At 47.9% G+C, this 17,743-nt stretch overlaps 1 protein-coding gene across 2 annotated transcripts in view; it reads right to left on the reverse strand.

Annotated features, from left to right (window-relative positions):
- Positions 1 to 17,743, reverse strand: part of LOC133357265 (receptor-type tyrosine-protein phosphatase N2-like) — a 206,596-nt gene that overhangs the window by 77,922 nt on the left and 110,931 nt on the right. For both annotated transcript variants that reach the window (XM_061575138.1, XM_061575131.1), the window contains one exon: positions 2,900 to 2,964. In XM_061575138.1, coding sequence (XP_061431122.1) covers positions 2,900 to 2,964 — 65 coding nt within the window. The remainder of the gene's footprint in view (positions 1 to 2,899; positions 2,965 to 17,743) is intronic.

Consider the following 17,743-nt stretch of genomic DNA (forward strand, 5'->3'; position numbering starts at 1 on the left):
CGGCGAGCTGAGTGGTGCTTGCTCACCCACTGCCCCACTACGGCAGGACCCTTCCTCACGAGTATGATCCACTCGTAGATGCCCCACTGATTTCGAGTGCCACCCCCCCCCCCCACCTCTCGCTGGCTTTTCGACAGGTGACCGAATTTCGATTTGAAGCTTTCCTGACTGCAGGGATTCATCTTCTTGGTTCTTTCGGTAAAGTCACGTATAATGGAAAAAAAAATATTTTATTATGAATTATATAATAATTTTATTAAAAATAAAACATAATAAAATATTTTATTATGTTTTATTTTTTATTTTATTATTTCCATTTTACGTGACTTTACCGAAAGAACCAAGAAGAGGTGACCGAATGTTGCGAAAGTGATGGCACTTCCTGTGATGTCACATTGTCCGGATCAATAATTTTAATTACATTTTTTGGCGGGGGATAATTAAAATGTTTACATCTGGGCCCAATTTTTTCAAAATAAAATAGAGATTTTTCTTTTCGATTCGTGCAAAAAAAGAAAGATGTGAGCGCGTCCCGAACTTGCACGTCACTCACACGCGTGATGAATCCGCACTTAACTTGAATGGCACCTCGTTGCGTTCACGTGGGATAGACACGTACACAACAATCACGCTACCCCCCCCCCCCCGCGACAACGCAGGGGGGACGGGTTAACTTGTTAACGCGCTGATGACCCCATCGCCCTCCCTCCCTTGTTAACACGCTGATGACCCTCACCCTCCTTGTTAACGCACTGATCACCCCCGCCCCCCTTGTTAACACGCTGATGACCCCCGCCCCCCCCCCCGCTTGTTAACCCGCTGATGCCCCCCCGCCCCCCCCCCCCTTGTTAACGCACTGATGCCCCCCCGCCCCCCCCCCTTGTTAATGCACTGATGCCCCCCCCTTGTTAATGCACTGATGCCCCCCCCTTGTTAACGCGACCTTGTGCAGTCCCACTTGGGCCCCTTTTCTCCTTCTCACCTCAACATTCACAGAGCACAATTCATAGAACAAAGATAAAAAAACAGACGAAGATCCCCCTGTGATAGCCACACCCGACTGTCTGGGGTAAAACGCCTGCGAGCGAGCGCCTGTGACCGGCATCCACGCACGGCCGCCTTTGTCTCCCCAGTGCTGCTATTCACACACCGCACCACACAAGTACTCGGGCATCACGGCTGCGTGGAATCTAGTGCAGCGCGCTAACCGCTGCGCCACCGCTCCCCGCCCCCCACACACACCCACACACATTCTACACTACGCACCGCACACACACACGTGTCATGTCTTCACCTTCCACAATGCATATATCCACCGCTCGGGATGCATGCCGGCCACGCACTCTACATGACCACGTGTCCCATACAACGTCTCGTTTCCCCCTTACTGGATGACGGAGCGATGGTGATGCGCGCTGAGTGTGAAACTCGGCTACCGGAGCTGTTATCTATCCGCTGCTGGATGGGGGGTATCTTCCCCACGGGGCTGCTGTTTCACCGCACCGGTCAGCGCGAGGGTTGAAGGGGGTGGGGGCTGAGGATTTGACGTGAGGTGAGCAAGTACAACAATTTGTTTAGCTGCACAGACCTCCATGCAAGCCACCACCCCCCCTCCCCAGATTACATACTACACACGTGTAGCACCGTATACACACGCATTTTTATACATATGCCAACAGTAAGTACGCATGTCATTCGCGCAACTATTAAAGCGCAAAAGCGATGGTTTCACATTGAACAAGAATTACGTTGGCGACGCGAATGAACGGAGGCCACGGGTTCGCAGCGCGAGCAAGGGGGTGAACATTTTATGAAAGAAACAAAAAATTCCCGACGATTCCGACGGAACAGGCGGCACCGTTGAGCCGAGATTTGACGCGGACGTCTCTCGACAAGAAGCGGGGAGAAACATCCCAGGCAGCAGCCCACGCGGCTGGCATTGTTTTTATTCATACTCTTAGTTTTTTCGGTAAAGTCACGTAGGTAAAAAATGAAATTAAAATTAATAATAATAATAAAAAATCACGACGTTTCGGAGGCAACGCGAGTCTCCGTCATCAGGTGGCACCGTCACAGCCAGATTTGCTGTATCAAGTGAGGCAGCGATTCCAAGATGCAAGCTCTTAAATACAAGTTAAGGGGGGGGAGAGGGGGGGGTTTATCAGAATGTGGTAGCCAATGAATGGAACGTATCGGGAGGGGGGGGTGTGACTTTACCGAAAAAACTAAGAGTATGAATCCTTGCAGTCACGAAAGCTTCAAATCTAGCATTGTTTTTATTGTGTTTTAATGTACCGCGCACAACGCCAAAACACGAGCTCACGGCGCGACACCGAGAGGTGGCCGATTATTATTATAATGATGATGATGATGAAATCATCGAGAGTTAGATCGTTCCACGGGGGCTTCCTCTCGGTGCCTTTGAGATGAGGAACATCGTACCCTTAGGTTTTTTTTCGGTAAAGTCACGTAGGTAATTTTTTTTTAATTAAAATTAATGAAAGTAAAAATGTTACTTTTATTAATTAAAATTTTTAAAAAATTAAAATTAATAAAAGTAAAAAATACAAGTAAAAATCTTCTTGGTTCTTATAAAACATTATTATGTTTTATTTTTATTATTTTATTACTTCCCTTCTACGTGCCTTTACCGAAAGAACCAAGAAGATGAATCCCTGCAGTCACGAAAGCTTTAAATCGAAAATTACAAATTTTACTTTTATTAATTTTAATTTTTTACCTACGTGACTTTACCGAAAAAAATCCCCTAAGAATATGAATCCTTGCAGTCACGAAAGCTTCAAATCTAGAACATCGCACCGTCCCTAACCTCCCACCCCCATTACCCACACCCGAGACGTGGTGACTTCGTGCCGGGCCACGGCGGCGATGCTCTCACCTCACCCACGCCCGCTTGGACGATCTTCACCCGACTCGCGTCCTCCAGCCGCCTCCTCTGCTGCTCTGCAAGATCGGCGGCACACAGATAGCACGCGCCCCATCGCGTCGGGACGTGATTATCACGCACGCGTGATGTGTACAGAGAGCGTGTGGTGTGTACAGAGAGCGTGTGGTGTGTACAGAGAGCGTGTGGTGTGGAGTGGGTGGTGTGTACAGAGAGCGTGTGGTGTGTACAGAGAGCGTGTGGTGTGTACAGAGAGCGTGTGGTGTGTACAGAGAGCGTGTGGTGTGAAGTGGGTGGTGTGTATAGAGAGCGTGTGGTGTGTACAGAGAGCGTGTGGTGTGGAGTGGGTGGTGTGTATAGAGAGTGGTTGGTGTGTACAGAGAGCGTGTGGTGTGTACAGAGAGCGTGTGGTGTGTACAGAGAGCGTGTGGTGTGGAGTGGGTGGTGTGTATAGAGAGTGGGTGGTGTGTACAGAGAGCGTGTGGTGTGGAGTGGGTGGTGTGTAGAGAGTAGGTGGTGTGGTGTGTAGAGAGAGCGTGTGGTGTGGGTGGTGAGTGTAGAGAGTGGGTGGTGTGGTATGTAGAGAGTGGGTGGTGTGGTGTGTGTAGAGAGTGGGTGGTGTGGTGTGTATAGAGAGAGTGGGTGGTGTGGTGTGTATATGGAGCGGGTGGTGTGGTGTGTGTAGAGTAGGTGTTGTGTGTGTAGAGAGTGGGTGGTTGTGGTGTGTGTAGAGAGTGGGTGGTGTGGTGTGTAGAGAGAGCGGGTGATGTAGCGGCGACCGCTGCGCTACGAACCCGGCAACCCGAGTTCGATTCCCTGCTCACGGCCAACACCAGTGACGATTATCTGAACCGGTCCTGGGCCTCCCCTAGGTCGTTTCAGCCTCAAATGGGTAGCTGGTGCGGTGTATAAACATCGCCAGTGGGGAGACAAACGCGGCCGGGCGTGGTGTTGGCCACCCACCCCCTCGTGTGCCGTACCCGTCTTTATAGATGCTCGCGAATAGCACTTGCCCCAACAGTCTGTTCAGGCTATACGGGGGGTCTTTGTCATTATATATATATAGAGAGACGATCATGGCGTTGCGCAAGCCGGCAGGTATGCAAGCGTGGGCAGGAAGCTGTCAATGTGTTCACACTCACCCACACTCTCACACGTACAAAGACAAAGATCCCCCGTATAGCCCTAGCAGACTGCCGGGGCAAGTGCTATTAGCAAGTAGCACCTATGAAGGCCGGCAAGACACACGACCAGGCAGGCAGCCAGCAAGCCACGCCCGGCCGCCTTTGTCTCCCCAGTGGCGGTGTTTACACACCCCACCAGGTACTCATTTTGAGGCTGAGTCGACCTAGGAGAGGGCCCATGACCGGTTCAGATAACACGATGTAACACAATTTTTGTTCCTGGGTACTAAGTGTTATTTTTTAATTGTTTATACCTAAAAAGTATATAAAATGGCTATTATTGCCCACAAACTTTGCTTTTGTGACCAGGACTTTATGTGAACGAATGACACAAATGCGCACCACGTTTTCTCATTAAAAATAGGTACATTTCAAAATATCACTGTCCTGGTCACAAAAGCAAAGTTTGTGGGGAATAAATCGTGATGTTCAGTAATTTTGAGGCATAAGCAATTAGGAAATAACACTTACTACCCAGGCACAAAACACGTTTGTTACACGGTGTTCTTAATGGAGTGGATTATACTGTAATCCCTCTCATCCCACTGGTGCGCAGTCAAAATCGCTCCTCGCCGTTCCCCACCGTCGGTTGCCGATGGACAGCCGAACGTGGAGATACATGAAAACCCAGTAGCTGTATGAGAGCGGTCTGGAACTCTGATGGGACTTCAAACGAACATAACCAAAAAAGCCACGATATTTGTCATTGATACGACGTAGAGAGACGTAGATCGGGAGGGCCCGCTTGTGATTAGCTTTGACGGCCAAATGCTCCGCAAACCCGCGGAGAGTATTTTTTTTGTTGTTTTAAGGATGAACACCGAGGGCGTCTGTGCGGCGAGCGTGACGATCTCGTCGGGCGGCGGAGGCTAAACGGCACAATTCTGGCATAAAACAAACGGGGCCACGTGTGTGCGTGGCCTAATAACCCTCCCCCCACCCCGAAATGAAGAGTGATCGACTAGACGTGACGATAATTTTTTTTGCTGTGAAAGTAAAAACCGTCACGACGGAGGTGCGAGGCAGCGTTTGTGGGGTATTTTTACAATCGTGGTATTTTAATAATACTAGATTTGAAGCTTTCGTGACTGCAATGATTCATGTTCTTAGGTTTTTTTCGGTAAAGTCACGTAGGTAAAAACATAAAAAAGTAAAATAAAATAAAAATCACGACGTTTCGGAGGCAACACAAGCTTCCGTCTTCAGGTGGTACCGTCACAGCCACGACAGCTGTATGAAGTAAATGAGCTCTTGATAAAGCTGTCGTGGCTGTGACGGTACCACCTGAAGACGGAAGCTTGTGTTGCCTCCGAAACGTCGTGATTTTTATTTTATTTTACTTTTTTATGTTTTTTTTTACCTACATGACTTTACCGAAAAAACCTAAGAATATTTAATAATACTCTTTGGTTCTTTCGGTAAAGTCACGTATAAAGATAAAATAATAAATTAAATAATAGCATACTATGACGTTTCGATTGCAACACAAGCAATCATCATCAGGTATAAAAGAAATAGCAACAAGAATCTAACCAGAAAACTATAGACAGACATATAAGCAGGCAGATATCACAAAGATACATAGAGAGAGAACACACATCGGCACACAGAGGATGATGATTGCTTGTGTTGCAATCGAAACGTCGTAGTATGCTATTATTTAATTTATTATTTTATCTTTATACGTGACTTTACCGAAAGAACCAAAGAGTAATTCCTTCACTCACGAAAGCTCCAAATTAAGATTTTAATAATAGCCAGGCACGTGGGTTTCATTCGACGTAGAGCATTTTGCAAATACAGGGGTGGCCCACATATGGTTATTTTATTAATTTAAACACTGGCATTCATAACAGTTGAATTGTTAATTCTGAAAGTTTATACTTGATTTATTATCATGTAATCTAAAAAAAGGTCCTAAATTAATTTCAAAAGAGAATTCATGCATCGTGCATTATTGATAGTGGAAGTCATTTTGGAAACATTTGTCAAAATGAATGAAAACACCCAATGTGATGCGTTAAAATAAATATCATAACCCTATGTGTCCTGACGTTTAGGCCACCCTGCATGCCATATTTACTGAACGTATTGTGCCCGTTTATAGTGACATATCCCCTTTGCTCTCGGATACGTGTGTGGTTGTGCGCCCGTTTTCCTTAAGGTTTCACTTAAAAGTCAAAAAAAAAATCCGAATCCAATCGATACAGCAAAATATCGCTTTTACAGTCATTCTAATTATTTGTTGCACAGATAGTGCTGCTGCTGCTGCATTGCCTGTGGTGCACGGGCACAATTAACAACAATTACAACAACATGTCCGTCAATAGCAATGTGTGTCCTTCAAAATAATCAATAAAATAATAAATATAAAAGGTGGGTAAGATGGCCCTCCTTCACGGCGCAAAGCAAAACATGACGCATTCGTCAATTGCATCGCGAGCCACCTACACAAAAAAAAACAGGCGACGTTTCGGGCAATGGCCCTTCTTCGTAGCATGCGAAGGGGCATCGCCCGAAACGTTTTTTTCGTTCTGGCTTCTGCTTGCCATTGCTCATTCACGGCAGTCGCGTGTTTCATCGCGCAGCCACCGTACTGCGACGTCCCGAAATCGCTCTCCACGTAACTCTCCACTGACGCGGCAGGAGGGAGGTGAGTGGATTTGCCGGCATATAAGAATTAGGTTTCATATTCTTAGGTTTTTTCGGTAAAGTCACGTAGGTAAAAAATAAAAATAATAAAAGTAAAATAAAAATTTTTATCACGACGTTTCGGAGGCAACACAAGCTTCCGTCTTCAGGTGGAACCGTCACAGCACGATAGCTGTATCAAGTGAGAGAAATTCCAAGAAAACAGGATTTGTATATATACTGGTTGAGGGTGGGAGAAGCCAAGGTAGGCCATGAATATTAATTTTGTGGGGTTCGGTGCGGCTGAAGCACGCTGTTAGGAATGAGCCTTTGTTGTGTAAACTAGGTGCGGATGATGTGCTTCAGCCGCACCGAACCTCACAAAAATAATATCCAGTGCCTACCTTGGCTCCTCCCACCCTCAACCAGTATATATACAAATACTGTTTTCTTGGAATTTCTCTCACTTGATACAGCTATCGTGCTGTGATGGTTCCACCTGAAGACGGAAGCTTGTGTTGCCTCCGAAACGTCGTGATTTTTATCTTATTTTTATTTTACTTTTATTAATTTTAAATTTTTACCTACGTGACTTTACCGAAAAAACCTAAGAATATGAATCCTTGCAGTCACGAAAGCTTCAAATCTAGAATTAGGTTTTACCCTTTCTGGCAATAAAACAGCTGTGTTAAGATGTTCAAAATACCAAACGTAAACCCTTTGCAAGGAATTACGTCTGCATTGACAACGCGTACTTGTGGTGAACAATGTAAACAAAAACATGCTCTGATAATATATGCATTGTCTTTGAAGCTGATTGGGCTACACCAGAGACAGCTTTCTTTAGAGCCTAGTCTCAAACGGTGTTAGACCAGAGGACTCCAAAGGGCGAACAGCACAAAGAGAATGCACTATCAGGATATCGAGAGCTCGGAGTGAGCAGCTACATTATGGGACCTCCCTTGCCAGTATCAAAATATGAGAATTAGGTTTTCCCCTTTCTGGCAATAAAACAGTTGTGTTAAGATGTTAAAACACCAAACTAAAACCTTTTGCAATGAATCATGTCTGAATTAACCGCATATACTTGTGGTGAATATACAAGCAAAAAGGATGTTCTGACAGTATATGCATTGTCTTTGAAGCGGATTGGTCCACACCAGAGACAGCTTTCTTTAGAGCCTCGTCTCAAACAGCGTTAGACCAGAGGACTCCAAAAGGCGAACAGCACAAAGACAGCGCCATTATTAGGACATTGAGAGCTCTGGGTGAGCAGCTACATCATGGGACTTCCCTTGCTAGTATCAAAATATAAGAATAGATTTTACCCTTTCTAGGGTAAGGGTTTCTCGGGTAAGGGTAAAACCTATTCTTATATTTTGATACTGGCAAGGGAGATCCCATGATGGATTTGTCGGCCTTTTAGCGCCGGTTTTGCTCCTCGCATATCCTCGCTGGCCGAGGGGGCCCAGGGGCTCGGCGAGTAAAAACTAGATTACATAAAGAAAAAACTACTTTAAAAAAGCTAAACAAAAGCAAAAAAAAATCCTGACATTCTGGACGACATTACGAGGGGCATCGACTGTATCAGGCGCACTGGGGGGGGGGGGGGGGGGGGGGGTCTTTGGGGGATGGGGAGGAAAGTTAGCCAGGTCATTGCCAGTCTGTGCTCAGGTATTTAAGACTTTTCTAAGGTTTAGGAATGGACCCCATGCCGTCCTGTATTCTTCTTCCTTGTCTCTGAGCTAATAGCTAATAGCTCAAGTGCTGAGATGGGGCCTAATGAATACAGCCGTTGAGTATGGGAGGCGGGGGGGGTTGATTCGTGATTTTTCCACGTACTCAAAATGGCTTTTGTGGCCGCTATATCGAAAGTCATCAACAACAACATGTTCCGTCCTCGAGTCAGTCCCACTTCTCTTGAGGACGTGGAATAATAATAAAAAAACGATTTTACGAAGAAAAAAAGGCAACAAAAAACCCCCACAGTGCACTCGGCTCCTTCTCCCCGATCGCACGCAGGTTGACGCGAATCACGTTGTAACGGCCTCGCCGACGTATTTGTGTTTTGCGTTTTCCCTGTTTTTGTTGGTATCCCCCGTGTACACCCCTTACCTCGCCGTTGCCCCGGGGGGAACCTAGGGGGAACGCTGGGGCCTATTTTCCCGCGCGTTTTTCTGCGAGCGACCGGCGTTCCGTCTTTATTTGCGTGCGCAACAAACAACAAAATTGCCGCTCGCTTTTCGCTTCTCCCTCTTGACGGAGAGTGGAGATCACAGGGAAGACAGGCGCGACATTGAGACCATCCAGAACACGAGTAAAGCACCCCCCCTCCCGCCCCTTCCCCACCAAACATCCCCCAATATCGTCATGATCGTCATCAATTTTTATTTATATGGCATCTAAATACAACAACAACGACAACAAAAAATAAGGCTCGGTGGCACTTGGCAACATCAATCACAAGATTGTGGAGCAATACAAGGCAGTGGCAGGCAGGCGGTGAGCTCGCGACGACAATTGCCCAATCTCTGCAGCACTCTACATATCACTCAGATGTTTTCAGCCAATTAACGACTTTGGCTCACAAGTGACGACATCGCATTAAGCCCTCTTAAGAACGAAACAGGAAGAGGAGGATTTCTCCACAAATCTGTTTGTCCGCCTGATGATGCTGGTTTGTAATTACTGGCGAAACGTCACGCCATTCGAATTGTAAAATGTTGTGGGTTTACTCTCCAACACACCGGTGCGCTGTGCGAGTAACGAATTTGCACGTTTTGTTAACGTGACAAACCTTACCAATTGGCTGTGTCGGGCGGTGGCGGGATTAACGACACATTTATATTTACGCGATCTAATCCAAAAAAAACCTCTTTTGGATAATCATAGTGTTTACATGCGACTAAACGCTTCCATGCAACCGTGCAAATGTGTCCGCATTTAGCGCGTGATTTTTGACAATGACTACATGCCTGATCGAGCCCAAAGGACGTCGCCAAAAACAGAGCCGTCGATACAAACACTGAAGGAAATGAAGCAAATCACTGAAATACTTTGGCACGCAGACCCAGAGAGACAATGACAGACAGCGTTCCTTTGGCAAGGTGGGCCTGGGTTAAACGTGGAACAAAATTGGTTTGCCAGCGCAGGCGTCGAAGCTTGATGCTCAACAACGGGTGACGAGAACAAAAGTATCGATTCACAAGACTTGCTCAATTATTTGAAGGCAACTGTTTTTTTAATCTTTTATATTAAGTTCGCGTGCTTGCTTGCTTGCTTACGACCATGCAAATCTTTCGGTCGTTTTTTAGCCCACTTCCCGTGATCCAATCGAGCTGACATTTTGCACACAGACTCGTTGTGCGTGACAATTAATGTTCGTGAAAATTTTTTTCCAAAATTTTACACTGTTTAGGGCAAACAAATTAAATATTTAATTACCAATTGCTTAATACTGGCAGACAATCATCTGACCCATAGGTGGCAGCCATCTCAAGCCAGAGGACGAGAGGACTCTAGCCGCCACGCATATAAAGGATTTAGAGTGAAAAACTTAGTTTTTACGGGTTATACTTATTTACACACTGGCGACCACAATTGACTCCGCAGTCACCGCAGTGGCAATAGCCGTTCAATTCGCAAAGAATAGCGGCGGGCAAAATTGCGCAGCAAACACTGAAACCCCCCGAATATGAGCACCCACTGAAACAAAAACAAAAAAACACATTAAATTTAATAATGCTGAGAATGTATAGGGTTTAATACTCACCCCCCTTCAGTTGTACATGGATATATTTGCCCATTTGTCTTCAGCATTTCCTGGCTCAGAAGGTGGCCGGGTGGTTTATTGGTCAAAGAGCCCTGAGCGAGCTCTGCTGGGGGTTTGAATCTTGGTTCAGGCCACCCACGATTAACCCGCTCAAGATTCTCGAACTCGTGTCCACTGTACCGCTCTCCGGCTTCTTTGTGCGCTGCGAACGAGGGCCATTGCCCGAACTGTCTCCTGTTCTATATTCTCCCTTTAAAGGCCGTAATGTTATTCAGGAATGCGAGTGTGGTTTTTCTTTGTAGTTGCTCATGTTAAAGCCCACGCTCTCAAGTCTCTCTTGGCAAGTCGAATATCCTCAGCCCGATCGCTAATGACTGCAACTAAACAGAGCAAAAATAAGTATAACCCGTAAAAACAAAGTTTTTCACTATAAATCCTTTATATGCGTGGCAGCGAACTTAATATAAAGGATTTAAAAATATATTCGCCTGTGGAGGACGCGGGGATCGATCCCGCGACCTTTGGCATGGGAAGCGAGGGCGCTACCAACTGCGCTACTCCGCCACGGCCTGTGGAGGGGTTCAGCCAAAACGATGAATGAGTTCTATTTGAATATATGTAAAATAATTTTTTTTTGCCTAAAAAGTGTAAAATTTTGGGAATTTTTTTTCACGAACATTAATTGTCTGGCACAACGAGTTTGTGTGGAAAATGTCAGCTCGATTGGATCACGGGAAGTGGGTTAATAAACGACCGAAATATTTGCACGGTCGTAAGCAAACAAGCAAGCACGCAAGCACGCAAGCAAGCAAGCAAGCGAACTTAATATAAAGGATTTAAAAAAAAGAATGCATTAAATTTGGTTCGTCACTTGTCGATAGATTTAGGTTTTGGATTGTATTTATTTGAGCAGGAAGGGCCCAATAAGCTGTTAGGCTCCATTTCATCGGCGTCATGTGACGGGCAATATCTCACTGCCCGATGATGCTGGATGCAATTACCAGCGAAACGTCGCACTACTCAAATTGTAAATGTTGTGGTTTCACGCGTCAACACACCGGTGGGCTAAAGCAGTGAACTATTTGTCTTTTGTCAACGTGACACTTTTTTACTGATTGGCCGTGTCGGGTGGTGGAGGGTTACGACACATTTATAAATAACGCGATCTAAACCCAAAAACGTTGATTATGAATAATATTGGTCGCGAAAGCCTGCTTACGTGTTAAACTGATTCATAGCTACTTTGTGTCGATACAATCCTGGATGGTACCCCCCCCCCTCCCCATGCCGTGTTGGTCGCAGGGCTTAATTTGCTATACTTCACCACTTTGGTCAGTGTGAGTAGGTCATGTATGCATGTTGAACTTCTTTCGCATCGGATGTAGGCAACCGTGCTAATCGGAGGTGCGGGGGAAGGACAACAAACTTAACACAAAAATCAGTTCTAAAGAAATGAGTTTTCAATCTAGATGATTTAAAAGTGCATTGCTCCAATGGCTTCCCAATATCGGAAGGAAGAGCGTTCCAGACAGCCGCAGAAGCACATCTGCAAGTGGCCGCACGATGCAGTGGTCAGGATATTTTTTGCGTGGTGGTGGTCACCGATCCGAACAAAAAACCCAACAGCAAACATTGCCTTGACGATTTCACCCATTAATAGTTGATGGCGACATCGGCACACTTTCGCCCAAAAAATAAATCAAGAGAAAAAAAAAGGTTAACGCAGTTCGCCAAACACCGGGGTATAATCAGCCTCCCCCCCTCCCCTTATGCGAGCGGTTCTTGCCGTTGGGGCGTTTAGATTAAGAAAAAAAAATTGATTCGGTCCTGAGCGTAGCGAACGAGCGAGCGAGCGCGCGTGCGGCGAGCGTTTCGTTGTTCCGGGGGAGAGCACGTGCCCATCACCGCGAGCCTGGGGATGTGTGCGCGGGGACGTTTCCTAACCGGAGCTGTCACACTGGGAGAAGGAGGGCCACTACCCCCCCCCACACACCAACCTCCCCCCCCCCCCACCCCCCCAGGGGAATTTTCCAGGGTGCAAATGAAAAAATAAAATTGGTGCTAAAGTGTTAGGCTAATGTAGCACCTGCAGCCGCTCCGGCTCGATGCGACAGTCGAAGTAGGTTGAAGAGTCTGGGGATGGGTGGGCGGGGGGTGGGAGGGAGGGAGGGCGGGGGGTCTCCATTGGACTTGTGTCTGTCTCCCACACCGGCTTTCAGGGTGTAATTTTCGCTTGCGCGCGCGGCCGTTAAAGCGGTGACGAAAGTTTTATCGACCCCGGCGAGAACCGTCGATGGGATTTCTGAACACTTTGGCACACGTGGCGGTCGCACGAGAGGGCCGCTTAGCGCGGTGACGTCCCGAGCGTTTCGTTGCCACGTTTGCCGGGAGCCGCGTTGCTTCGGTTGCTGCCGAGGAAGTTCCCGGACGCGCGGAGCGGAACTTCGGGGACGTCGTGTGCCGAACGACGCGCGGTTCGACCGGCGAACACGTCGGACAGAGAGAGAGAGAGACAGAGCTGAACGGCGCAACCCTGCGCGGTTATATGTATTGAGGTGTGAACAACAATAACAAAAATAATCGTGATTAACATCGCAAAATATTTCCCCAATCTACTGCTGATTGAGGGGCCTTCTTCACATGCAGCGTCGGTCGATGTGGTCGTTTCGAACATACTTCACCACGTTGGTCACCGTGGGTTTGATGAAGGTGCCGGGACCCGTCTCATGAAGTGCTCGCCACCACGGCGGACGGAGCCATCGCCACTGATCGAACCCAGGTGGCTGGCGCGCTAACCGCTGCGCCACCGCTCCACCCACAAATCCGCGCTCGCGCGCACGCACGGGCGTTTCTTTATTTGTTTAGCTGTGAAAAGTCGTGGGACGCTTTGTGGTAATGACCCCCCCCCCAAAACCACTCCCACCACCCCCCACTGCTCCCCCCCCACCATCATCCCTCCGATGGTGATGGTGGTGCTGTTACTCGCAGTCGTGGGGAGTGTTGATAATGATGATGGTGGTGGTGATTACGACTGTGGTGATGGCAGTGGTAATAACGATTTTGATGATGATGATGATGGTTGTGGTATTGGTTATGGGTTTGGTGGTGGTTGAGGTGGCGGCAGTGATGATGGTTGTAGTCGTAGTAGTGGTGGTAGTGGCAGTATTGTGATTGGGGGGGGGGGGGGTACCAAAAACAAATTTCCGAGGCGATCAGCCAGTGCTTATAAATCCAATATTAATATCTTGCTGTGACATTAAGCGCTCGTTGCTAGAGGCGCTCGATATGTGGCGTTTCAGGCGTAAATGCGGTGCCACGTGGCTAACCTGTATTTCCTTCTTCTCTTGATGTGATGAACCCCCCTGTAGCTTTTTTGAAAAGGTTTTCGCTGGCTGGGCCTTTGCCTCCCTCGGTTCGAGGTGGGGTTGAAGAAAGAAGGGGGGGGGGGGGTGTTATGGTGGGGGGGGGGGGCGTTCTGTTATCTCCAGGGGCATTTACCGTATTCTCCAGATTATAAGATGCTCCGGAAAGTAAGAGGCATCCTAAACCTGTGCCCAGTGTTATTGAAGCTATACAATTCTGCTCGAATAAAGACAAAGACCCCTCCCCCCCCCCCCATAGGCTTAACATATTTTGGGCGCAAGTGCTGTGAAGGCCGGAGCGACGCACGGGAGGGTGGGTGGCCATAACCACGCCCGGCCGCCTTTGTCTCCCTAAGTGCTGATGCCTTATGCACACCACACTAGGTGTTAATTTGAGGCTGAGTCGACCTGGTCGTGAGCGGGAATCGAACTCGGCTCGCCTGGATCGTAGTGCAATGTACCCAACCGCTGCACTACCGCTCCACACATAAACAAATCTGATCTTCTTCGTGGAGCTTTCGGTAAAAGTCACGTAGAAGGGAAGTAATAAAATAATTAAAATAAAACATAATAAAATAATTCTCACGACGTTTCGGCCACAACGCAAGCAGCCGTCCTCACCAGCAACATATTGTGGCCGAAACGTCGTGAGAATAATTTTATTATGTTTTATTTTTATTATTTTATTACTTCCCTTCTACGTGACTTTACCGAAAGAACCAAGAAGATGAATCCCTGCAGTCACGAAAGCTTTAAATCAAAATTCAACAGAGCAGTTGAAGGGCCCATTCAAAATGTCAACATCTTTAGCTACTTACATCTCTTTATCATATCTTTGTGTTTAATTCTTTGTTGTAATCATTCGCTGCGAAGCTCTACAAACTTCCACCGATGTTTCATCCTGATAACATCATTTTTACATCCAGCCTTAGCCCTAAACTGCCGAAAGCAATTGTATTTTTAAGCATAATATATTTCAGAGAAGACAATGTTCTAACGGTGAAAAAAAATGCGATTTAAAATAACATTTGGAAGTTCTTAACTTAACCCCCTCCCCCCCCACCACGGCCCATCCTGGCTCCTCCCCCCCCCCTTAACCTGTATATAGTCTCGTGTCTCTTAGAGTTCTCTCCACTTGATACAGTAATTGTGCTGTGACAATGCCACCTGAAGACGGAAGCTTGTGTTGCCTCCGAAACGTCGTGATTTAATTTATTTTTTTCCTACGTGACTTTACCGAAAAAAACCCAAAGAGTATGGACCCTTGCAGCCACGAAAAACTTCAAATCCAGAATTTGGAAGTTCTGTAATTATAAAAAATATATATATTTCCAATGAAATGAAGATTTACAGCCTTTCAGTTGAGCGGTGGATCGACGCAGCGTTTGTCACGGTTCACAATCCACTGCTGGACGACTGCATCATCCCACATCGTGTCGGTCACGGCGGTTACGTGAACCGTGCTTCACCGCGCTGTCCCACGCGGTGCCTGTTGACAAATCGCTCAACACTGACGTGTGAAGAACATCGCTGGGGATTGAACTCGGATCGCCCCCCCCCACCCCTACAGGTTTAGAGTGCGGCCCACCAACCATGTCACGTGACCGCTGTGCCCCGTTATGCATTAAACCTTTGCCCGGAATTGCATTGGAAAGCGTTCCTCGAGGAAGGGACCTTTTACCGCCGCGCATTATCTTGCATTATCGTGCATTCGCCACGCTTTATTACAAAAATCGAATTGTGGATAATGCAGACCATTTCTCACAGCAACACACGGACAAGCGAATCCTAAAGGACACCCAGGGCGGACACCGCAAGGCCGGTGCCCTGTTTAAACAATATCTCTCGCGAACATTGCCACGCTTTGTCATAATAATCTGTCAACGCTGCCGAGTGTACGCGCCCTGCATCGCCCGCGAGATCTGATTTGACCAATCACGGCTGACGCGTTGTTTGGTTTGGCCTGTTACAAATCCGGTTTCGCGCATCATTTCCGCAGCCGCCGAGTGAATGCGCCGCTCGTTATTGTCGCAAGAAGTTGGTAGCGCGGTGGGGGGGTGAGACGTTTGGGGGGGTGGGAACGCAATCGAATTTCCACGATGATTTCGGGATTAAGAAAGAAAACCCAGAGCTGTGATGCCACCACTGAGTCTCCCGCGCGGGCCCTCTGTCGCCGCGTGACGATGCCGATTTGACGCCAGTTTTTCCCTAAACCACGTTTGGAGAAGTGGCTCTCGCCCACCCCTGACCGATTCCCCCATTTCCTCTTTGTAATTCCACGCCTCCCCCCCACCGCTTCCTAACCGCCGGACCCCGTGGTTTTCCACCGGTGCAATTGCACCGCCTGCACACCCGATAATCTACGCCTCCGTGCAATGCGCGCAGCGGCCCTCTGCTGATGTCCTCACACCATCGATGGTTTGCACCTGTGTTTGCGAGGAGGAGAACGCACGCACGCACGCACGATGAACTTCTTTCGCACCGCACGTAGCCAGCCGTGCCAATCGAAGGTGCGAATTTCAAAGCCAGGGTGGGCAGCAATGCCTTGATGTGGAAGACTCGTCTTCCACGAGATACAGTCTCCGAATTCTAAGATGCAACCAGAGCCGGATTAAGGCATGGGCTTTAGGGCTCTGTAGGCACCTACAGCTGGCGAAGGCCCCTGGGCTTGCAGCCCCTAAAGCCCCCGTGCCTTAATGCGGCGCTGGATGCAACTGCCCACCTCTTGATGTAAAACGGAGGGCAGGTAAAACAAAAAATGCCCATCGTGATCTGGAGAATACGGTAAGCGGTGCTTTCATATCAGTCTACTGATGGAAGTCGTCGTCGTCGTCCCCCCCCCCACCCACACATATTTGAAGACAAACAAACAAAATCACGAAATAAAATCTCTCAAGAGGATGTTTACGCGCGTGCGTCGTCGTGCAACAAAGTGCGCGATCAAGCATCACCGCCGCTGGATACCTGAAGGCACCTTCATCGTGAATGGCGTCAGTAGAAAAAATTTATAGCGGGGGGTGTCAGGGGGGGGGGGGACTCCAGCTCTTGATGTCAACAAGGGCCCAGGGCACCAAAGAAACCGCAGATGCAAGTGACATTATCGTGACCACATTGAACTGACACATGCACAGCTGTCGCGTTTGCGCCGCGACTCGTTTTGTAGATTCGTTTTTGTTTCTACATTATCGACACTTAGTGAAATATTTGAGTGCTCGTTTATTTCTTTTGCTGCTGTTGATTTCAGACTGGCGCGATAACACCGACTCCTGGTTAAACTCTCCCAATGCGGCAAGCCGAGCTGCCTATCCCCATGCATTTGCTCACGACGTAGGGTCCTTCTGGAAATGTGTACGTACGGTGCAGAACACGTGGCACCGCGCGCGTGTTTAATGCGGGCTGGCAGGGACGCAACGATGGCGCGCAGCGGCGAGCGCTGAATTCGGCCGTGAATCTTTGGGAAACCGAGTTTGATTCAGAATCAACGCGCGTTCAGAATGTTTGGCAGTCGATGCACATTCCCACGTGAATAAGCCACCGCGTTGTGGCCAAGTCGATTCTGAAAAAGAGCTATACCGCAGCTCAGTGGGGCCTTACCTGGTCAAATAAAAATAGTTTAGTTTCGTTTTTAGTTTTGATGTCCAGTCACAGCTGTAATATCAGTTGCGAGCGATATCTGACCAGGTCCTGGTACCTCGCTCCACCACAGCGCTTGTGCCAGTCTAGGTGCACTTTGAGGCCACGTGAAGTGTCGAAGGCTCGCCGTCTACAGGAGGTCACGCGACAAAGCCACGTGTTATGGGTTGACTGCCTGAGATGCCTGACAGATGCACCACCGGTCCCCCCCACCGTGCCAAAACTCGCAGCATTTTCGTCGCCCGGCGTGCCGCTG

Source organism: Lethenteron reissneri, chromosome 7 (genome assembly GCF_015708825.2).
Source record: "Lethenteron reissneri isolate LAM-NWPU_2019-01 chromosome 7, ASM1570882v1, whole genome shotgun sequence".
Taxonomy (NCBI): Eukaryota; Metazoa; Chordata; class Hyperoartia; order Petromyzontiformes; family Petromyzontidae; genus Lethenteron; species Lethenteron reissneri.